Source organism: Meles meles, chromosome 5, assembly GCF_922984935.1.
Source record: "Meles meles chromosome 5, mMelMel3.1 paternal haplotype, whole genome shotgun sequence".
Lineage (NCBI taxonomy): Eukaryota > Metazoa > Chordata > Mammalia > Carnivora > Mustelidae > Meles > Meles meles.
The window spans coordinates 409,418-433,814 of NC_060070.1; the positions used below are offsets into that span (position 1 = coordinate 409,418).

The window sequence follows — 24,397 nt, forward strand, 5'->3', positions numbered from 1 at the left end:
CTCCTCTCTGGGGAACGGTGAGTGGGCTTCCCGATGGGTGCTGGCGGCCAAGGGCACATGCAGGCAGCTGTGTGCCCCTCTGTCCCCAACGCCCTGCCCGGAACTGCCCGTCACACAGAGCACAGATCGTGGCCAGGTGGATGCCACTCCTAACCTCCCCTTTCCAAGTCCACAAAACCCTCTGTTCTGAGGCAGGTGCTGACTCTGGTAAGAAGCCTGGTGAGTGGAGTTCGTCAGCCCTGTCATCTGACAGTGTGGCCAGCTCCTGTCACCCACAATGTGCCCATCAGACCGCAGGTCTCACCCTGGGAGTACACCTTACCTTCCGCAGGTTAAGGACCTCTTCCCCCAAAAAAGTAATTGAATGCCACCCCCGACAGTCATGGAGAAGCTTTATTTGACCCTAATAATCTGGGCTCTTAACATGTCACCAAATGGGACTTCCCTGACCCTCCAATTTATTTTCCCTTAAGTGACTTAGGCTACATTCTTCCCAGAGATGGACCAGCGCCACAACCAAAGCAGGGAATTTCCCGCTCCTTGGCGGGAAACAGGTCCTTGGATCCCTCAGTCAGCTCTGTACTTCTGGGCAGCACGCCGCGTCTGTCCCAAGTCCCTCCAGTAAACGGTGATCACAGAAGCCTGCGTTCAGGAGTTACCCAGTGAGGGCATGGTGGTTCCGATGGGGTCAGTGTGTGTGTTTCCCCACAGTCCTGGCCCACCGTGCTCTCCCTCCCAGGTCCACCAGCGGCTTCCTGCCCCAGGCTCCCTCCGAGGGGGCTTGCATTTCATGAACAGACACATCAAGGTCCTCTTCTTTGGGGATTCTCTCTTCTGTGGGCTTGTGGTCTGGCACCTGCTATCATTTAAAATGCGACTTGCAAACTTTTCTCAGAAGAACGTTATTTGAGAACTAGGCACAAAATCAAAGGATAAAGTCAAAGATTGAACTCAGAATCAGAAAACCTCCTGCAGAAATGCTAAAATACTGTTATTTCTTTACTCATATCCTACTGGTTAAATATCAGTGCTCCAGCAAGACGACATGGCCTCAGATTAAAACACAGGAAACAGAGAGATAAAATCACATGTCATAGACGTGCTCCACAAAACCCTAGTCGCCACCACGAAGCACTTCCCAAGCGTTTGCCGGGCACTGCTGAGGGTTACAAACAGGGACACTTCCCAGCCTTCCGGAGCCTACAGTCCGGGCAGAGAAACCCATCTCTCCCACACAACGAGCCAAGTCTGAGTGACGAAGACCTCCTCCAGCAAGAACAGTCTAGAAGGCCAGTTCTAGAAGGACATTTCTTTGGCCTGCCACCCTTGGTGAGTCCTACGCTCAACGCGAACCCGTCTCCACATTTAGATGTAACATCGAGATGGAAGTCTCCCATGAGCTTTGGCTTATCACATTTCAGTCTCAGAAAATCTGAGACACACTTAAGAACTTCACAAAAACAAATACACGCATTCAACTCCACATGAACCCCAGGCAGGAGCCGAGGGAGACAGGAAACGGTGTGGTGTTTGCCTTCCCAGCGGATGAGGCACAAACGGGACGGGCACAGAGCCCTCTCTTCCATGCCCTCCTTCTCTGCCACCTCTGCTCTACCCTCTGCTCTTTGCTTTGATGCTGTGAGTTGAAGGGTCCTAGCTTTGCTTTTCAGGCCAGGAGCTAATCACAAGAATCCCAGACCATTCCACGGTCACCCACACCCACGGGTGTACGGGAGCTGTGGCTTCCATGACGCTGGCTTGCCCATCAGAGACTACGAGCCACAGCGGTTAAGTTACAAGTCACCAGCTACCCAGGATGGCCCAGGGCAGACCACATGCCTCAGCTGCCTCTCCGGCTCTGCTGGGAGCCCCAGGGAGATGTGGCAGGGGCTCTGCAAGGGGTTTCCCCACAAGGGCCGCACCTACACAACCACTCTGCTCCATCGAGCAGGCTCTAGTCATGTCGGCAGAGGGACGGGCGCAGAAAGCACATGGGGAAAAGCTCCTCTCTCCCTGCAGGCAGGCCGTCCTCCAGCAGAGGAAGAAGATCATGAAGACCCACCACGGTCCCCACATGACAGCCTGCCTTGGGCCGCGCTCCCCAACAACCAGCGCCGGGTGCCAGAGGCTCAGGTCACAATACATACAGACACCGAATCACGATGCGGAGCACCTCAGACTTACGGAACGTGTGCCGATTATACCTCAGTTAAAAAAGAATTAGCATTAGCCTAGCAATAACCCCAAATTCACTTTTTAAAATTATGCCTTGCCAAAAGGAGGGAAAAAACCCACTTCTAAAACTAACTTTCTTGACGGTGGCGTAATGACGCCTCTCACGCACGCACCTCCTGCCCGCACTGAACAGCTACAAGAGTCAGTTCATGGAGCAGGAGCGGCGCGGAAGTTCTGACATCACATCAGAAGCTGCTTATAAACGAAATTTGTGTGTTTTCACTAGAAAGGCTAGATTCTAGCTCAATTAACTAGAATCTGTGGGTAAAACTCATTACCATTATCCAATGGCATTTATAAAGCAAAGTCTTCAGTCTCCACAAACAACGGACCTGACCTCGGGTTTTCCTCTAGGAAACACAGTGCGGCCACAGAGCAGAGGAGCTCAGCTGCCAATGGCTCGTTCATGAAATTCAAGGCATAAACACCCATGAGTGGCAACATCTGAATAAAAGCAACACAGGCGCATCACTGAACATTCCACAGGCCACTGGGAGAGGACACACAGCGGGTGGGACGTGGCCCAGACCCAAAGAGCGGTCACCAACGTCTGGGAGATGAGGCCCACAGACAAAACAGGCAGGACAGGATGTGTATGGGCCAAAATCACGAACATCAGAAAAAGGGTTAAAACCCTAAAGTCAGCAAGGCTTACAGGGATCACGCCGACTGTCCTGCCACGTCACTACAAGACTGAGGCAGGGTTAAGAGCGGCACATCCCTCAGCGCTGGGAGCACGTGACTCAGCAGAGACCGAGGTCTAGAGGGCCACTTCCCAGAAACGCAGGGCGCCATCCGTACACGGCTCTGCATGAGCTTCAGTAACCTGGCAAGACCTGGGCTCTGCGGCATGACAGGTGAATCCAACCACAGCACCCTAAGAATGGCCTGATTACACGTGCTTTCTTATCTTCTCTGTGGAACACCAAACAAAACTAAAAAAACACAACAGAAGAAAAGGCTGGCAAGAGCCCCGACCCTCTGGTCAGGCAGGGGGTTGCCAGAGCTGAGACAGTGTGTCAGGCCAGTACCTGTAGGTCGACAAGCTGCACCGTTGACTTTCCTTGGAGGCACAAGGCCTGAGCAATAAAAGCATGCAGATCCTCCAAGCAAAGAGTGTCCACCTGAAAGGGAGAAGAAAGAGAAGCAGCATGAACTTTGGGGGAAAATGCGACACTCTGCACACAGATCCAACGACTGAACACAGGCACACACAGGGGGCAGGGGACGAGGCAGAGGCGGAGGTCAGTGGGCCTCTCTGTCCAGAGCCCACAGCCCATAATGGCCAGGGCCAAGCTGGACAGGGCCCTGGTCACTCCACAGCAAGGGGGGAAGCTCTAGAATTCCTGGGAGGGGCCATGAGTCACAACCAAGCCCAAGTCTTACAGCAACACAAGTGACTGCTCTGGGCACCAGATCCCAGGGCTGGCAACTCAGGGGTTTGCAGGGTGAGCTGGGATGATCAAAGCTGGGATAAACTTCCACCTCCGCCAGCCCTCGTGAAACCTGCAGCCTCAGATCCCAGGACCCCGACATGTGAGACCCTCTGCTCTTCTGTGGAATCTAGGGGTCCAACCAAAATGTGAGCAAGAACAAGGAGGGCAGGGATGTGGAGAGACAGATGGGGAAACTCTGGGTCTCGAGAAAACGATGGGAATGAGGACAGGGCCTGGGAGTACCATGGACAGCGGCTGCGCCAGGGGCCACCTCCTCCCAGGTTACCGGGTGGTGACTTTTCCGGCTCAGCCACCAAAGGCTGCCCACAGAGAAAAGCAGTGCAGTCCCCTTGCTCAGCATTTCCACTGCCATCGTAAGACTACGAGAACCTCTTTCTACAGAGGAACACGTGCTGTGGCAAGTAAAGGCTTGAAGGGAAAAAAAATCAGGATGACAACCACAACCCCATGGGTAAGAATTCTGATTCTTCCTCAGTGATAGAAGTGGCTCATGTTTACTCCTGATAAAAATGACCCCACCATGGGGCGCTTGGGTGGCTCAGTGGGTTAGAGCCTCTGCCTTCGGCGCAGGTCATGATCTCAGGGTCCTGGGATCAAGCCCCGCATCGGGCTCTCTGCTCAGCGGAGAGTCTGCTTCCCCCTCTCTCTGCCTGCCTCTCTGCCTGCTTGTGATCTCTGTCTGTCAGATAAATAAATAAAATCTTAAAAAAAAAAAATGACCCCACCATAATCCACAAAGACAGTTTTCTAGGGACTCCTGCTCTCCCCGGCCAGGACCCGCTGCCCTCTCTGGGAAAAGCAAATTATTTCTGGCGTTGGTCACCTCCGCCTGGCGCAAGGCAGCAACCCCATCACCACCCTGCCCTGTTCCATTCTGACGTACTTATTGCCTTTGTACAAAAGTCAGCTGGAACTATTTCAGGCAGTAACAAACAAGTCCACAGACATGTAGTACTCATGGCCAAGAAAAAAAGACCCCAGTCTACAGAAGCCAGACCAAGCAGAGAACACATTTTTTAATCCCATTAAAGCCCCATGGCTCTCTGTGTAGACTGGTTTTGTGGGAATCTAAGTCTACTTCTTGCCGTTAGTGACTTGTGAAGAAGGGTGATTTTAAAGCACCAACTCAGGAGAAGAGAGAAGCGTCCCACGGACCGTCGCTCTCACATGGGACCCACCTACGCGGTGACAGATCGAAACCACAGAGGTGAGGGACACGGGCTCATTGAGCATTTCACAGAACGGACATTACTCTTTAAAGCACCTGCTCAACTAGAGATTATAAAAACTTCGTACACTCGCTCTGATGTAAGCTCACCCTTCCTGAGAAAGTTCTCAGATAAGCCCTCAACAAAAACGGTTATTGTTGACCTGGAGCCTAGGAGAGCACGTCCTCTCTCCACAGGTTCTGTTCCCCACATCGCACAACGGAACGTCTAACTTAACCGTAATCACAGGAAAGGATACTTTTATAAATTTACCTTTTTAGTCCTATGAAACCCTAAGAGAGTAAGTCGCCCTGTGAGTAATATTACGTGCCTTTCTCATCTCAGAGAGGTCACTGTGTGCCCATTCACTGTTTTTCCGTTTCAAAAAGCTCCAATTTAAATATGCTCTTTAAAAAGTCTGCCCCATGCTGACTCACAGAGAGATTTTTAGTGAAGCTCATCATTACTGACGCCTGCGGGAAGCTGCTGTTCTGAGGTCTGGACAGTCACCTGTCCACAGAGCTGTGAGGAATGACTGTCAGCAGGTACAACTCTCTGACTGAAAGACTAAGTCAAATGTGTGTTCAAGGAACGGCTGTTCGTACGCACACAGACGACATGGAGAAGAAAACACACGTGATTTTCTGGAGGAGAAACCTCAGCTCCGGGTTCCACCATTCCCAACCCCCATGACGGCCTCTCTCAGCCACAATGGACAGAAAACACTGACCGATACGTGCTTGAGTATTTAGCGAATGATATCAAAAGAAAGGCAGTTTTACACTTAAAAATCCACCCTCTCTTCAATTACGGTGCTAAGTCTGGTACCAGGAACGAAATGTTCTCCTCACAACAGTGAAGCCTAAGCTGGAGTTTACCACAGTTTTACAAAATGCAAAATGCAGAACTCGCTACAGACGGGCAGAGCCGAAAGAAAAGAACAATTTAGAAATGGAAAAGAACAGTCAGTACAAAGCTCCCTGAAATGTAATTCCCCGATAAGAGTGAGTTTCTTACAGACAATCAACACTTCACAAAGTGAATGCAGGTCTGAAGAACAGTCACGTGTGTCTCTATTCCAGGCAAATGAAAATTCGATGTTTATGCCAAAGGAGCGCCAAGATCCACCACACAGAGAGGAGAGGAGAAGGCAAGACAGTTCCAAAGCACCGAGAGGACAGGACGTCTAGACGGGCCGAAGAGAGAGACGTGAAGCAAAGGACTTTTTTTTGTGGTTGTGACAAATGTGAGACGAAATCATTTAAAAAACAGCAGCGCCAAGGAAAGGAGGCGTCCAACAGTGCCCTGCGCACCAACAACTACGACAAATACTTTCATGGGCCTTTGTCATTTTCACATGTAACCTACGTGTAAAACGAGTGAAACCGAAACTGCCTACTTGTCGAGTGACAGCAATTAGGGCCTCGCACGGCATTTGTCACGTGAGGCCTACAAACCCCGGGTTAGCCAGGCAAGGAAGACACAGACCGTGACAATGACGGCCCCCGCGGACCGGGCAAGTCTGCAAAACACGCCTCACGCCTCCCACAGCGCGATGCCCCAGGAACCTCAGGAGGCACCCACTGCCTTGCCCTAGACTGGGGAGGGAAGGGAAATGCTCAGCAAAGGCGGGAAGAGCAGTGAGCACGGAAGGCACCGGCCTCCTCACCGCAACACCGGAGCCCCGGCAGGAGCAGCCCCGGACGCCGGCGGCAGCAGGGCAGGCAGCGCACGGCTCGGAGCACGCTTCTGCGCACGGTGCCCACGCCTCCGCCACACGGACGTGCGTCCCGAGCCTCCACTTCCGACACAGACAGGCGTCCGGCGAGTGTACACAGGGAGCCCGTCCCTGTTCGACAGCTGCGGGGGCAGGTCCTGGGCAGGAGGGCACGGGGATGGGCCCACGGCCAGGCCCCAGAGCGCCACGCCACGCTGCACACAAGGTGAGGCAGGCGTGAGGCACCGGGGCAGCACCTGGACGGGGCCGCGGGTACCTGCACGAAGAGGTGGATCAAGAGGCAGCACAGGGCCTGGAAGGGGTTCTCCACCGCCTGCAGCTCTTCTCGGGAGGAGGACAGGTCGAAACAGCCGAGGAGGGCGTCCAAGCGCCGGCCCTGTACTCCTGGCTCCTGGTTCAGCCACAGTGATTTCAAATTAGGTGTGCCTCCTAGTTTAAAAAAAAAAAAAAAAGCCCATTTATCGTTATTCTTTGCACCAGCAAGTAATACACATGCTTCTTACAGAACTCCAGTAAAAGAATAAAAGACCCGGGGCGCCTGGGTGGCTCAGTGGGTTAAAGCTTCTGCCTTCGGCTCAGGTCATGATCCTAGGGTCCTGGGATCGAGCCCCGCATCGGGCTCTCTGCTCAGCAGGGAGCCTGCTTCCTTCTCTCTCTGCCTGCCTCTCTGCCTACTTGTGATCTCTGTCTGTCAAATAAATAAATTTAGAAAAATCTTTAAAAAAAAAAAAGAATAAAAGAACCTAACCTCTTCCCTTTCTGACATCCTTGGGCTTTGAGGCATAAGGGGCGAGAGTGAGCAGGAACAAACGACCCGGCGGGAAGAAGCAAAGGCTCAAGGCCAGCAGGACTGCACTTCATGGAGAACACTCCTGTTCTAGGACTACGTTTTGGGGGAAACTAGGGCTTCTTTCCTACGGTGCTGTGGCCTACATTATTTTTTTTTTTAAAGATTTTATTTATTTGACAGACAGATCACAAGTAGGCAGAGGCAGGCAGAGAGAGAAGCGAGGAAGCAGACTCCCCGCTGAGCAGAGAGCCCGATGCGGGACTCAATCCCAGGACCCTGAGATCATGACCTGAGCTGAAGGCAGAGGCTTTAACCCACTGAGCCCCCCAGGCGCCCCTGTGGCCTGCATTATTAAGAATGCTTTCCGGAGTATGTTTAGAAGGTCCTGTCTCCGAGTGGGAAGAACGTAACCTGTTAGCTTGCTCTGATTCCTCCACACCAGCAGTTTTCAAACTGCAGGGTAAAAAGAATCCACTGCAGAGACTGTAAAAAACACCATTTTCCTGGGTTCTGTGTGCAGAAAGCCTGCTTTACCAGGTATGATGCCAGGAGTCTGCACTGAGCAACCTGGAGGCTTGGGTGCAGGGCATCCGTGGGCCCCATGCCTCAGAAAGCATGGCCCTAAAACTATCAAACAAAAGAAATTCCTAAAATGTAATTTCTAGTATTTCATTTCTGCTCTATATATGCATTTAAAGTATTTAAGTCTAAAAAAACAACCCTTACTCATTTCCTTAAATCACAACAAATGGCCCCAGGAGTCTGGAGGAAGAGCGGGGGTCCTGCCGGCATCTGCAAACACACGCAGGTCCCAGGCCGAGCCAGGCCCCGCTACGGGCAACAGCTGTGACTTCTGTCGGGTCATGAAGCTACAACACCATGCCCCAAGAGCCAGGGCGGCTGAGGTCCAAATGTCCCACGTCCACTACAGAAACAAAGCCCAGGACCCAAATGGTCCAGAATAAAGGACTCAATGAAGAAGCTCTCCTCTTTCTTTCATTTCTCACAGTATCATTTACTACTCTTGGCCGTTATCTCCCACCAGCAGAAGTGGAACAACCCAGCAAAGTCACCTGCATTCCTGAAACGGCCAAAGTGCTACCTCAAAAAACTTTGTCATTATTTATTTTGGAGGAAAAAAAAATCATTTTTCTCTTTAAAGAAAGAAAATAGTGAAGACAATTGGCAAAAAACAACGTATGGCTCCAGTTAACAAGACAAAGGTATCATTCCAAGATTATCGAGGGTCAGCCATGACTTTAGAAACATACTTTTCAGAAAATCATCTCGTAGGGTCAGCAAACTGCAGCCCATGGGCCAAATCCAGCTCACCGCCTGGTTTTGTAGGACCATAAACTCAGAATAGTTTTCACATGTTTAAATGATTTAAAAAAATCAAAAGAAAAACAGTATTTCACAATGCAAGAAAATCACAGGAAACGCGATTTCAACGTCCCGAGTAAAGTGTCGCCACATCCGCACCACGCGTCCCCCCCTGGGTGCGGCCTGTGGTCCCGCACGGTCCAAGTGCAGAGCCGGGCCACGGCAGCAGAGACCATGATGCCCCCAAAACCTACAATACAGACGTCTGCCAAGCCCTGATGGAAGATAAGTGAGGAATGTCCCATTATCACAGCTATTTCAAATGCACTCAAGTAGCTGAAAACATTTTTTCTAACTCTAAAAGTCATGCGTTGTAAAAAACTAAGGAAAAAAAGGTGTAAGAAAATAGTAACATTTACAATCCCGTCACTCACGTAGAGCTGTTTGAAAATACAGCTTCTAGTCCTTTTCTCGATGCATACAGAACATTTATGCACACAGCTGAGCGGCCAAGGCCCCAGCAGAGTGTGTGGGGACCATCAGTGGAAACACTGGACCTTGCATTTCATTTGCTCACATGTAAGAGTTTAAAACAGAAAAAATGAGATTCACGGGACATACGGAGAGTCAAGTATTTGTGGCAGCAACACACACGAGATGTCCTCAACAAACAGTGCCATGCCGGTGGCCGTCACTGGCCGTGATGTCATCTGGGAATCTGCTATAATTGCAAATTTGTGGAGCACCTGGGTGGCTCAGTCGGTGGGACGTCCGACTCTTCGTTTCAGCTCATCGTGATCTCATGGGGTGTGGAAGTGAGCCCTGCACTGGGCTCCATGCTCAGCGGGGAGTCTGCTTGAATATTCTCTCCCTCTGCCCCCACTTTTGTTCTCATTCGTGTGTGTGCACGCGTGCATGCCTGCGCGCACACGCTAAATCCTAAAAAAAAGGAAAAAGAATTGCAAATTCTCGGGCCGCACCCGGGCCTACTAATCTAACTCCAGGGGTCAGGGAGCAGCATTTGCCGGAACGTGCTCTCCAGGTGGTTCGGACACCGGCAGAGTTTAAATACCATCCTATAATCTTCCACAAAACAGCCAAGAAATCATTTACACAGAAAAGAAAAGAAAAACTCGCAATGATAAAGAAATTGGTTTTTGAGGTGTAATGATAAAACAGATCACAGAAAACCACCAGTTTGAAAAACCATTCCTCAAAAATCTCTAATTCAGAGAACATTAATCCTAAATTCAATTAATAATTTATTTAGTCAAAAACCAGGTACTGAACACCTGTTTGCATATCAGTATAGGAAGACAAGACACCTCCGAAGTCTTCTCCGGAAACCAAGGATCTTTGTCTCCAATACAAGACAACGTATCCCAGGGCTGTGGTCCTTTGATGTCACGTGCAGTACCTGTAAGGCTGCACGGGGACCCTGATGAGCCTGCGTAATGGCCTAATTATAGGGCTGGTTCTCTTCCCAAGTAGGGTCCAAGAGATTCACTTCTTGGTTGACAGATTTCGTCATCTTAAGCCAGAAGATGTGAATTTCTTTGAAGGATCATTTAGATTGGTTCTCCTCCACGGGGAAACTCACTCCAGATGTAGTGGTTTAAACACGTGATAACCCAAGAGGGCTGAACCTACCTAACACAAAAGACACCACTCGTAATTTCAGTTTAAAGAAACCTATTTTGGGATGCCTGTGTGGCTCATTTGGTTAAGTGTCTGCCTTTGGCTCAGATCATGATCCGGGGCACTGGGCTCCCTGCTCAGCGGGGAGTCTGCTTTTCCCTCTCCCTCTGCTGCTCCCGTTTGTGATCTGTCAAATAAATGAATAAAATCTTTAAAAAAATTAAAACTAAATAAAAGAAACCTACTTTGATCAGGACTGGAAGGCAGATCAGCCCAGAGCTCCTCCCCACCACACACCCACACACACCCCCACACACACACACACCTGCTCCTGGGGATAAATAAGACTGGGCCAGCAAGGATGGCTCCTCCACCTCCCCCAGAGCTCCAGGGGCAGCTGAGATATTTCAAAGAGCCATAGACCTAAACAATCGATCTCATCTCTGGGCCACCAACCAGCATCACATCTAGAACACATCAGCTTCAAAAACCAAATTACGTAACTTGGTAAAAGATTCTGTGTGAACAGATGGACAGGAGAGCCTAGGATCTTTCCGAGGGACCTGAGCCCACAGAGGAAGGAGCAGAGGGGCAGGGAAGGAAGTCACTTCTGTGAACGCCAACTTTGAAGACCTTCTCCAGAGCCACCTGGAGGGTCTGCCTGGCAGAGGGCTGCTGCCTGCACCCCACGCGTAACAAGGCAGTCGTGTCACGTCTGTTGGTGCTGTTGCGGCAACAGAAGCGAGTGAGTGAGGAGACTCCTACGGCCGTGGCAACTCTGCACGCTTTTTATACGGAAATACACATCTCATCAGAGTCATCTGACGATTATTTCCCTGGCACACTGCTGCGGAGAAAAACCATACGCCTGTCTGGCTGGAGTCCACCGTCAGAGTCTCGAAATTAAGGTGCACGTAGCTTACGTCTCAAGTTTACCTGTGAAGGCTTTATAAAGTCGGTAAGTGTGGTTTAAATGAATATACTTAGCATTCCCTGTTTAGTAGAGCATTCCTGACCAAAGGAAAACAAAATTAAAAATCCTGACAACCCCCACTTGCAAACTGGCTGGGTGAACTTCAAGAGCCTATTTATTAAAAAAAAAAGGGGGGGGGGGGCGCCTGGGTGGCTCAGTGGGTTAAAGCCTCTGCCTTCGGCCCAGGTCATGATCAGGGTCCTGGGATCGAGCCCCATATTGGGCTCTCTGCTCAGCGGGGAGCTTGCTCCCTCCTTTCTCTGTCTGCCTCCTTGTGATCTCTGTCAAATAAATAAAATCTTTAAAAAATTTTTTAAAAATTTCCTGATAATAAGCAAGATAAAAAGAACTCATTCAGATATGAGCAGAGCAGAGCACTGGTATACTAACATCTCAATATATTAAGCTCTAAGTGTACACGGATGAAATGTCTCATTTCATGCGAAGACACTATTTTACCACCTACTACTGCATTCAAAATACTGTAAATGTGGCTCTAATTCAACTGTTGGCTTGTGACTCAAATGTGTATGTGTAACACAGTTAACTGGAAAATCTTTAGGGGCGCCTGGGGGGCTCCATCAGTGAAGCGTCTGCCTTCGGCTCGGGTCATGATCCCAGGGTCCTGGGCTGAGTCCCGCATCGGGCTCCCTGCTCAGCGGGGCCCTGCTGCTTCTGCGCTTTCTCTCTCTCTGCCTCTCTCTGACCAAAATATAATCTTAAAAAAAAAAAAAAAAGAAAGAAAAATCTCCAAATTATTTTACAAATGGAAAGAAAACCAGTACTGAGGTTCTGACGCCGCTTCTCCTGACCCACGACACCGGGGAGGCGGGTCAAGCCCGCCAAGTCCCATCACCATCTCGTCACCGGGGAGCGGTTGCACATCTGCACAGCCGTCGGGGCGGTCAATGCGCCCCCGAAACTGCGAGGACTCGACAAGACCTTCTGGATCCGCACGTGCATGCTCGGGCGCAGAAGGTCTGGTCTGGTCGGGTCTTGAGCGCACAGGAGCGCCCAGCCAGCGGCCGGGGTCGGACAGGTGCACCCTTTCCGGGAAGCCCGTGGGCCGGGTCGCTTCAGGCCGGGGGGCGTCCCCGCAGACAACCCGCGAGGTTTGCGAGAGTCGAACAAGACCCTCCGCAGCCAGGACACGCGACATTTCCAGACACCCGGACGGCCGCGGAGACGCGTGCAGGTGTGCCAAGGCGCAGCGCGGTGCTGGGCGCGACCAGCCGAGGCTGCGGCGGGAGGACGCGCCTCGGCTCCGTCTGGACGAGCAGCCCGATTCTGGGGAAGAAACCGCTGTTCCCAACGCCTGCCTGGGGTCCGGTCCGAGGCTCAGGCCACCACATGCGGGGCACCAGGAAGCGAGCGGGGAGGAAGCGGCGGCCGCGTGCGCCTCCAGGGCCCCCGAGAGCTGCGTCGGCGGGAAGGGAGCCCAGGTCTGCGCCGTGGGAACGCCCGCGTCTCGGCGTGTGCGTGCAGCAGTGGGAGAGACACGGTGGTACCCACGGAACAGGTGAGACCCACGACCACGACCCGCAGCCCGCGCGGACGACACACCCACAGATGCTCCCGCGCATGGGCGGGAGCAGCCGCGGAGAGGCAGGTTCGCTCCGGAACAAAATAGGCCACCAAGGAGACCCACCTCTGCTCCGCGCCCACTCAGTTCGTTAGGTATTCTCTGGACTCTCTCTGCTCCCCGTGTTTCCTTTCCATTTCGTGGAAAATATATGTGATTTCTGTTTCTGCAATTCTACTGTTTAAGAAACCGAAATCAAATGTGCGTTAGAAGCAAGAGTGTCTTTAAAAGAACACTGCGGCCGTGCCATCATGCCATCAGGAGACTCACTGGTAACAGCATTTACGAACTCCGCCCGCTTCGAACTCTCTTGGGAGAACAAGGAAAACCAGACTTGTGTCCTGAGGTGACGCCCCTCCCTCGACAAGACCACTGGCCTCACTGGGAAACGATGGTTCCCGTCACACAAGGGAATGTCGCACCCGGGTCAGAGGCACCTGCCCACGTCAGATCTCCGGAGACAGGTGTAGGGACAGCACCAGTCGAGGGTGCCACAATCTCTTAAGCACGTGCTGCCTGAGCAACGGGAGATGCCCTGACACAGATGGGGACGGCCTGTCATTTTAGTTTAAAACCATTTGGCGGGGCGCCTGGGTGGCTCAGTGGATTAAGCCTCTACCTTTGGCTCAGATCACGATCTCAAGGTCCTGGGATCGAGCCCCACATCAGGCTCTCTGCTCAGCGGGGAGCCTGCTTCCCCCTCTCTCTGCCTGTCTCTCTGCCTACTTGTGATCTCTGTCTGTCAAATAAATAAATAAAATCTTTCAAAAAAAACCATTTGGCATTCTTCCCTCATGGATACAGAAAAGTACTTAAGTATTAAAATCCTGTCATTTTCGTACCCTTATGAACATGAGCACAAACACTCCTCCGTGTCAACGACCTGCACGGAAAGCTCGGGATCACACTCCAGGTCCCCAGCAGCAGAAGGCAGCCCCACCTGGCCGGCAAGCTCCTCCGGGGCCAAGCCCTGCCAGGCAGCCCATGGGGCCCCACACAGAACCCTCACAGCTCCAGCAGGGCCAAGGGCGACGCTTGCTAAAGCCCCAGAAAGTCGTCTCTGTGATCACGATATGGCTTCTAGAGTTTATGGAAACGTTTTGGGGAGTGGCCTTTCAAAGTAACTCATAATAGAATAAAGAAGAGCCAAATACGCTCTTTAATTCAAACCATGACGAAAACTAAGGATCCCTCCACTTTATTTTGGGAAAGATACAGTAAGATAGAAATCACATATATAATAAAACATTGATAAATTATTTTGGCTAGCCTTAAAAAATCTCTCTTGCTGTATTAGCAGATGTTAATTCATCTCCATTTGTTTTTTTGATAAATACCTTTTTTGGTTTGAGTATATCACCAGCTGAGAGAATAAGGAAATATTCCCTATAGCAACTTTCCTCACCTTCCTTCCCAATACAATTCCATTTTTAAGAAAATTATTTTGCAGTGCTCACACCCTTATTTGGTAAACTGTAGACCTGCGTGCTGGGAACAACAGAGGCCTGAGAGAATTTAACGCATACAAAAATGGAGTATCGAAGTTTTAGAAAAATATTTGTCCTCTGAAACAATGGCACGAACACTAAAAATAACCCCTCACCACCCCCCTCTTCTTTAACCCGCCTTCATGTACAACTCTAACCCCCACTCAAATTCATGACTTTTCAGGCACTCAGAACTTGCAGGAAGAAAGGCCTTCAGCTAATTTTTAGGTGAACTTTGCTTTTCATCCCCTCCCATTTAGGTTTTAAGGTAACATTCATGAAGAGAAAACTTACTTTTCCAGCTAAAATGACTTTCCTTTGTCTTCCCTTTCCAGTTCACCAGCAAACTTGCGACAGGAGGAAGGAGAGCTGGTTCGAGCAGGACATCAGAACCGCTGCTAGCGAGCACATGTTTACGGAGCGACGCCCGGCTACCAGGCTGGGGATCAGGCAGCAATGGGCCTGGGCCCACAGCCGTGCCCCCCCGGTGTGTCCTGCTGTCCGCTGATGTTGGCCTTGCACAAGAGTCAGGGCAGACAGAGGCCGAGCAGACAGCAGACCGGCCCGGGGTCCATCTGGGGGACGAAGGCCCACTCCTGTTTTAGAACGTTATTAGACAAACACACTCCTCGCGGGACCAGGATTGACATGCAAATCATGTCATGCAGTTCTGGAAAAATCTGTTTCTACAGTGGATCCATTACTGGACTGTATCATCTGGTGAACAAATGAGTGATGTCCTTAACCCAAACCGTCTGTACCTGGAATGTTCATCTGCAGAGGCCTGACGAGGTCCGGGTGCCTCAGCGGGTTCCCAGAGTACACGAACCACTCCTTGACGGTGGGACAGGGGCCGGCGCCATCTGAGAGAAGACAGTAGGGTCAGGAGAAGTGCATGAGTATCAACACGGGTCACCAGGCCAACACGCTAGCAGACCCAGCTCCACTGGGGACCAATTTCAAGTTGGTGAATACAGTGAGTTCTCACATCCAAGGTCACTAAGACAGAGCTCAGGCATCCAACAGTTGGTCCCCTGCCCCCGATCTCACTTCAACAAGAGCATTAAGATCTGGGGTGGGGGAGATGGCAGGATCACCTGGTCGGTAAACGATAGTGGGGGACAGAGATTAGCACACCTAGATGGTCCCTGCAGCGTGCTTCCTCCTGGGCCCTCACACTGCTCCACACAACACTTAGGGAGAACTGGGAGTAGCTCTTTCTAGTCTTTAATTCTCTGTTTTGTGCAACCATCAAGTCTATTTTTACACGAGACAATTTGAAAAGCTACTAGGAATAATCTAGAACAAAGGCACTTCTCTATGTCGGAGTGTTGACTGCTATTAAAAATTCAGTCTGTCCTCCGTTCTAGCTTACTCAGTGAGCAAAGCCAGAAGGTTGCTTTCCTACTCGACATGCTCACCTCCCTTGGGCTCACCAGGCTGCTGTCTTTCCGGCACTCAAACCCCACGCTTCCCTCCCCCAGGGCACTCAAGCCCGCCCGCTGGGCCTCCGGGACCTGGCTTCTTACCCCACGCGGGCCCAGCCCTGCCCAGAGCACCTCCAGACTCGCCGCGTCCAGGCATTCTCCATGAAGTGCGAGCTTTTCGGTTTCTGCTTTTTTACAACGACAACGGGACCAGGACACTGGTCCTAGTTGAAGCTCCCACAACGGCAGCCCCTGTGCCAGCCGAGGGTGCAGACCTGGGAGCACGCAGGGCCTCCAGCTCCCCCACCCCCCAACTGCAAGCTGCCGGCCCCAGCACCCAGCGGCACCTGCACATGCTGACCCGCAGGGTCCCCGAGTCTCTGGCCCATCGCCCCCCAAGGATGTCTGCTGTCGGGCTGGTCCCCAGGGAAGCCGGTTCTGGCTCCCACCCTGCTCCCCAGCTGGAGCACCTCGCACCCTCGAACTCGCCGCGCCTCTTCTCACCGCCTCGGCCCGGGCCCGCCACGCCCCCACGCCAGAGGCCTGCTTCTCTCCTCGCCCAGACTTCTGTGCCGTCTGCCACAGCACTCTGGCCAACACTGCCCACGCCTCCTCACTCCCCTCCCTGCCACCCAACTGAGCTCTCGAGACCTCGTCACAGTCCTTAGTCCCCAGCATGACGCCCAGGGCAGATGCCTGTTAACGCAAAGTTTAACGAGCACATTCAACTTAAATTTCACAAACACAAAAAGAAGAAAGAAAACTCTGAGAAGTGTTCTTGTAGTTGTTAGAAACAACCCCCCCCAACCCTCTATGTAACCCTCTTGGCCTGCTGTATTATGTGATGCATACTACATAAAAAGCAGTCAACTGAGTGTCGCTGTTTCTGAAGGGAGAGCGCTCTCTCACGCCCACGGACGCACCGCACCAGGCCCAGTACCTCATGGACAAGAGCTCTCCACCAGCCTGCGGCTGTCTTTTTGAAAAATTATCAAAACCACATTTTATACCATCTTTCAACTGAAACTGTTCTAATCCTCCAAACCCCGGGGCTTGGGGTTGCCCTCTCAGAGCTTTAATGTTGAAGAGCGCAGGACAACACTTACGAGGGGATCTACCTGGAGAAGTCAGTTTTGGACAAACGTTCCCAGGGGAAAGCCACACACCAGTCAGTCAGGCACTCACAACCCAGGAAGAAAGAGCTGCCCTCGAAAACCCGCTCACCAGGCTCCATACACCCCAGATCTGCACAAGGCACAAAGCAGGCCGAAGGGCAGCATGGACCAGCTTCCTACTTCTCCAAATTCTCATCACCACAGACAGCAGATTCTTTTCTTCATAATTTACACCAGTGAGGGTTAAGTCCATATTAACTACAGTTTCTCCTAATTAACAAAAGAACAGAAGCTTTTGCTTTTCAGGTGACTGACTTAATTCCAGTGAGTCTCAGTGACCACGCCACGCAGTCACAGACCGAGAGTGCGCCGGCTGCTTGAAAGGCAGTACCTGACAGCGACTGACAGACAGAGGCGTGAACAGGAAAACCCGTAACCCTCACCACATTAGAAATCAACCAGTCAGAGGATGAAAGGTAAAACAGACCTGCGGATCGGAACTTTTACTCCTTGAATGAAATTTTAGCTGAAACTATGGGCAAGGATGCAGGAAATGACAGCGATACAAACGAGTGTTTTCTCAGGAGGGGCAGGGCAGGTAGAGGTGAGAGGTCACTATGCAGCGTCTGCGGGGTCTCCCGTGCCCTGCCGTCCCCCTAGTGAGCTGCCGGGCAGCAGGAGCTCCCTCACTGTGCCCTCCCCTCCTTCCTCTCCCACAGGAGGGTAAGAGGGCAGCGCACAGTGGCTAGAAAATGTGTCAGCATTTACAAAGAAGAAGCTTTATATGATGAGTTTTCCAAACCTAAATATTCAGACGGCAGCATTTTCACTTTTAATCCAAATTATCCCTCCTACAGACACAAACTTCCCAGTCCTTCAAAACCCAGAGCCAGGTGCAAAGTGTCCCCCGTGATCCTCTTAAAATAAACAGATATTGTTGAAAAATCCTAGAGGTTAGCCTATTCTCTGGGGTACCACATAATTTCAAAGGTTTTTCTATAAAACTCCTCAAAGAAAACAAGAGGCAATAAACTCTTGGATACTGGTCTGAGCAATATTGTTTTTGGATTCATCTCCTGAGGCAACAAAAGCAAAGGCAAAAAAGCAAAAATAAACTACTGGGACTTCAACAAACTAAAAAGCTTCTGCCCTAGGGCACCCGGGTGGTTCAGTTGATTAAAACGTCTGCCTTCAGCTCAGGTCATGATCCCAGGGTCCCAGGATCAAGCCCTGCATTGGGCTCCCTGCTCAGCGGGAAGCCTGCTTCTCCCTCTGCCCCTCCCTCACCACTTATACTCTCTCTCTCAAATAAATAAATGAATAAATCTTTAAATAAATAAATAAAAAGCTTCTGCCCAGCAAAGGAAATCATCACTATAACCAAAAGGTAACCTAGTGAATGGAAGAAATTTGCAAATGACATATCCAATAAGGGTTAGTACCCAAAGTATATAAAGAACTTCTATTTCAAACTCAACATCAAAAAAACCAAACAATCTGATTAAAAAATGGGCAGAGGACCTGAAGAGACATTTCTCCAGAGAAGACACCCAGATGGCCAACAGACACATGGAAAGATGTTCAACACCACTCATCATCAGAGAAATGAAATCAAAACCACAGTGAGAGCTCCCCTCGCACTGTCAGAGCAGCTAAAATTAACAACGCAGGAAACGACAGGTGTTTGTGAGGACTTGGAGAAAGGGGAGCCCTTGTGCACTGCTGGTGGGAACGCAAGCTGGTGCGGCCACTCTGGAGAACGGCACGGAGGGTCCTCACAAAATTACAAGCAGAACTACCACGTGATACAGTAATTTCATTTCTGGGCACTTACCCAAAGAAAATGAAAACACAAATTTGAAAAGATACACGCAGCCCTATGTTCACTGCAGCATCAAGATACAGCAAGAGCCCAAGTGTCCACTGACTGAGGACAGACAAAGAACTGGCGCATGCAACACACAGAAGGGCACAGTCAGGCCTGAAAACGGTGAAATTTTGGACAGCATGGATGGGTCCAGAAGGTCTCATGCTAAGCGAAATAAGCCAGACAAAGACAAATACCAAATCATTTCACTTACATGTGGAATCCACAAAACAAACGAACAAACAGAAACACACTCCTAAATACAGAGAACGTGGTGGCTGCCGGAGACAAGGCGGGTGAGGCGATGGATGAAAACAGGGGAAGGAGATTAAGAGGCCCGGACTTCCAGTCAGAAACCAACCAAGGTATGGAGATGAAATCACAGTGTAGGGAACGCGTCAACAACCCTGGAGAAGTGTACACAGTGACCGACAGTGACCAGACTCAATGTGCTGAGCGCCTCGTAATTTATACAAACGTCGGGTCGTCACGATGTCCACCTGAAACGAATACAGTACTTTATATCAACTATACCTCAATTAAAAATTTAAAAATAAATTAATAAAACTGCCTAAATAGGAAAAACAAAATTTCAGAGGTTTTAGCCTGGTGTGCACTTTGAAACTAAGCAGAAACGTGTACAACTATTTGGTTAATCTGAATTAGAATGAAATAATCTTAAATGCCTAAAAATCAAGAAAGAGAAGAGGAAACTTGAGTTTGGCAACTCCAAAAAAAAAAAAAATGTCAATTTTCTCACTCAAATTTCAATTTGCTCGGCCTGTGTTCAAAGGGAAAAGAAGTTGAGAGAAGTCCTTGCTAGTTTAACTCCCTTCAAGCTGTAATACATATTTTTTTAAGATTTTATTTATTTGACAGAGAGATCACAAGTAGGCAGAGAGGCAGGCGGAGAGAGTGAGAGGGAAGCAGGCTCCCCGCTGAGCAGAGAGCCCGATGCGGGGCTCGATCCCAGGACCCTGAGACCAGACCTGAGCCGAAGGCAGCGGCTTAACTCACTGAGCCCCCCAGGTGCCCCAAGCTGTAATATTTTATATGGAAAATGGGAAAATGACATGATCAAACTTGGTCTTCTGCTGTTCCCAAACAACAGACACATCGATCCACACCGGACGATCTTCTGTATGTAACGAAGACACTTTCCCTGGAGCAAAGCTGTGCAATGGTCCACTCTCGCAGCCCGTCCCCCACGAAAGCTCCACCTAGCTTCCGCTGACCACTCTCACTTGGCCTGCAGGGGCAGGGAGGGCCTGTGGGCAGGCGTTGGGGGCAACAGCAGACAAGGGGAGAGTGAGGAGAAGTCGCTGATTACAATCATTCAACTGCTGGGATTTTTAAGTTTAATAAACCATCCCTCGGGCTTTTAAAGAAAAATATTCGTCCTGTGGTTCTGTAATATAAGGCTGGTTTAATCTGTATTTATATATGGCCTGAGTCCTGAAAAAAATCAAAGATCCCCACACGTACGTTTTGTACAGACCGACCTCGGGTGCCAACGAGCGGCCGGCCTGTGGCACTCGGCGCAGGCGCGGCACAGCTGGACCGCCCGAGGCCGCCGGCCCCGCCAGCCGGGTGGGCCTCCCAGAGCGCCACGGAGCGAGCAGGCGGCTCTTCCCCAGCTCTGCTGACCACAAGACATGAAGGAGGGGAGGGGACAGGCCCTGCCTGCGGCATCTTTCCAGTTTTTCTGTTTCCTAAAATATACAAGGCTTCACGGTGACGCAGTCAGTGAAGACGTTCGGGAGGAGCCGGAGCTGGGACCTGAGGTAAGAACTGTTGTAAAGTCGCGGTGAGGACTACGGGATGCTCCCCTCCTGGGGCCAGGACACGACGCGGCCAGGGGAACAGCACGCATTCCCCGGAGGAAACCCCTGTCGGAGTGAGGCCAGCTAGCCACTCCCACAGCGTGGGACGAGCTCTCCAGCGCCCCATAATGAGCCACGATGAGCCATCTGTCCGCCGCCGCCTCTGGCTCAGACCTCGTGTCTACAGCTGTGCGTGTAAGAGGCTGGGTCTAGGGCTCAGGGTCTACACCCGCGGGGTTAAAGATGCCTTTGGCTCAAAAAAAACCTCACTTTGAACAAGTGGTTCCCACTTGTCCATCGGGCTGGGCTCAGGCTCAGAGAAAGCCGCTCAGCTCGCGCTCCGGCCGTCTGCCATTCAACCACTATCGTTACCCTTTCCCGAGGAGAGCTGTGCTGAACCGACCCACTCCTGGAAGGCTAATATTCTAAACATGAGCTCAAAAACATGTGTCAGTCACCTCATTTACACCAGGAATCTGCTGATGCCACCTGCACCGTTTCGGCTAGTTCAGCTGACAGCCAGTGGGGACAGGGGACATCAGACAGACAAGCACATACACCGTGAGGAGCTTAGAACGGAAAGCACACGCTTCTTTGAGAGAACTGACTTCTGATGAGGTTGGCCTGGGGTGGGGGAGGTTAGTTTTTACGTTCAGAAAGGACAGACAGAATTAATCAGAAGACTGGCCTGAGCCAGAAAAACAAAAGCTGTTATCCGTCAACATGGATAGAGTTTCCAGAGCAAGTGAATGGGGCCATTTGGGTGTGAAAAGGCTAAACGTAGTATAAGGGCCTTCCGCAAGGTGGGGGTGGCAGAGAGCAGGGGCGGAGGAGGGTGGGAGACGGTGGAGATGGGGGCAGACCTGCCTGACCAGTCTTCTTCTTTTTTAAGATTTTATTTATTTATTTGACAGACAGAGATCACAACTAGGCAGAGAGGCAGGCAGAGAGAGAGGAGGAAGCAGGCTCCCCACGGAGCAGAGAGCCCGATGTGGGGCTCGATCCCAGGACCCTGAGATCATGACCTGAGCCGAAGGCAGCGGCTTTAACCCACTGAGCCACCCAGGCGCCCCCTGACCAGTCTTCTCACCAGCACCTCCATTTCTGGACACATTTCTGCAGCCACCGCATTCCTGAGCTGGACAGAGGCACCGCGCAGACTGCATCCTAGGGAGAGCGCGTCCGGCCAGAACAAGAAAGTCTCTGAGACAAGCAGACAGAGTCTGCAGCTCAGGACTGTGATGACAGTCAAGGGACTATAGCACAGAACACCAGAGTGGGCACCATGCAGAAAGGAGCTTCTGAAATCTAGAGAGGTGACCCTGAGGACCTCGTTGAGAATTGAGCTCTAACATGTCCAGAGCAAAACGCAGGGAGGCTGGACGAGACGACGACAGATCGGCCCCACCGAGTAACCAGTGGACCCTACGGAGCTCCACAACATCAGAGTCCTACCAGCCACCGTGCAGAGACCCTCATTAGACACCGAGCACTCAGCTGACAGACAGCCCAGGACGGCCAAGCCCCAGGAGCAGAGCCATTCCAGCTCCAGAGTGAGAGTCCCCACACACCCAGCCTAATAAAGCTTAAGGCAATCCCTGAAAGGATCAGGCAAATTTAACTGCCTGACAGAACACAAGTCAGTACCCTTCACAGATCCAGAATCTTCCAGGCTGAGACCAAAACACAGTGGGTGTGAGAATAAGCAGAAACACATGCCCCCTTATGAGCATAAAAAGTCAATTAACAGGCTCAGGCTCAGAAGTGAGGGAGCTGGTGGAGCTAGTGGACAAGGTCTTGAAAACAGGTACTGCATAAATTTAAGGATTTATTTATTTTTTTTAAAGATTTTATTTATTTGACAGAGAGACACAGCGAGAGAGGGAACACAAGCAGGGGCAGTGGGAGAGGGAAAAGCAGGCTTCCCGCTGAGCAGGGAGCCCGATGTGGGGCTCGACCCCAGGACCCTGGGACCATGACCTGAGCCAAAGGCAGCTTAATGACTGAGCCACCCAGGCGCCCCAAATTTACGAGATTTAAAACATATGCGTAATCTCAACAGACGACATGTACGTGACATTCTTGACATGACCAAACATTTATGCACATTCTTGCAGAAACCAAGACGCAGAGATGGAGGACAAACCAGTGGTGAACAAGGGACAGAGCCAGAGGGCAGGACACAAAGACGCAGCATGAGAGAGTTCCTTCACGGGACGGACCGATTCTGTATCCTGACATCGAACAGAATCCATAAAACTACACACACACACACACATAAATCAGTGAATGTAAAAAGTGACGAAACTGACTAAGGTCTGTAGTATAGTTAATAAAACTGCACTAATGACAGGTCCTGGGGGCTCAGTCAGGGAAGCGTTTGCCTGTGGCTCAGGTCATGATCCCGGGGTCCCGGGACCCAGACCCGCATCAGGCTCCCTGCTCAGTGGAGAACCTGTCTCTCCCTCTCCCCTGCCCCACTCATGCTCTCTCTCACTCTCTTTCTCGCAAATAAATAAATAAGACCTTTTAAAAAAAAAATAAAAAATAAAAAATAAAAATCCCAGGCAAATACTCTATAATGTAAAATTTTTTCATGATTAACTTTTTTAATCACGACAATCAATGCGAAATCAATTGTGTTAAGAAAGAATATGGAGAAAGAGCCATGTAAGAAAAAGAAATAGAAAAAAATTATTTAAATATTATCTGGTCCCAAAGTTTATTCCGTAGGTTCTTTGGTTTCTGTTGTTCGGTTAGTGTGAGCGTCTTTCTCAGGCCTCCTCAGGGCGCGTAAGCCTCTGGACTGGGAGAGCACGCGCAGCACAAGGCAGCAGGTGCTAAGAAAGGCAGCAGCTGATGAAAGCTGGTCCAGAGAACCCGCGGCGCCACAGCAACAGAGCCAAGAGCAAGGCCAGCACTGCCGTCAGACTGTCATGACCCGCGGCCACGTAAACGCTTCCTTCCTGGAATGACAGCGTGACGTTAATACTAATACTGGTATGTCTGGAAATAATGGAGTTTAGGCAAAAGGACCACAGACACGGTTTCAGTGGGATCTTACTGCGTCTGTCTCCGGTCCCAGTCACGGTGTGCACAGCCCCGTTTCTCATCTAAGCGCTGCCAAGTGAGACCAGTGTCCCTGGACGCCGGTCGCAGGGAACAGGACCTCACCTCCAAGGTGATTACGTGTGTGAAGCATCACTCGTCTCTACAATGAAGAGCCTTTCTCTACCCCTGTGCCCCAAGTCTTCCAAAAAGAGGATTTTCCAAATGGTGATGAAGGCCCCAGCTTTCCTGCTCTGGCCGCTGCCAGTCCTCTCCCTACACTCCTGCTGCTGATGCCGCACAAGGAAAACGCAGAAGAGAGAAACAGACGCGAACCCTCTGCAGGAAAACTCAGCTTCTACTGGACTAGATTTATGGAGTTATTTTATGGAAACCACATTCGGAAGAAAAATAAGTAGACACTGTCTTCTAATAATAAACACACCCTACCCCGCTGCGGGAGTCCAGGGTGTTTTTGCAGAATACACAAATCCTTCTAAGGAATAACATTCTATAAAAACAATGCGCTCCTCTTTTAATGAACACCGCTCAACGGCCCGCCAGTTAGACAGAGCTGTCCCACGGCGACTGCCCTTGATGTCGTACAGATGTGAGTGCTCTTCTCAATTACAGATTTTGCAGAGAAACAAAAACCCTCTTAATTATCTCTGTGTTCGGAAAGAACA

The 24,397-nt window shown here is 50.8% G+C and overlaps 1 protein-coding gene across 10 annotated transcripts in view; it reads right to left on the reverse strand.

Annotated features, from left to right (window-relative positions):
- Positions 1-24,397, reverse strand: part of FAM120B (family with sequence similarity 120B) — an 85,325-nt gene that overhangs the window by 42,384 nt on the left and 18,544 nt on the right. For 9 of the 10 annotated variants that reach the window (XR_006818339.1, XR_006818338.1, XM_046005263.1 and 6 more), the window contains 3 exons: positions 15,193-15,294; positions 6,895-7,067; positions 3,267-3,359 (listed from right to left, as the gene is read on the reverse strand). Coding sequence is in view for 8 of the 10 variants with exons in the window: in XM_046005263.1 (XP_045861219.1) it covers positions 3,267-3,359; positions 6,895-7,067; positions 15,193-15,294 (368 nt within the window). In the remaining 2 variants the exon portion in view is untranslated. Of the gene's footprint in view, positions 1-118; positions 914-3,266; positions 3,360-6,894; positions 7,068-15,192; positions 15,295-24,397 lie in introns of those variants that run through there. The other variant, XM_046005266.1, reaches the window with a different exon arrangement.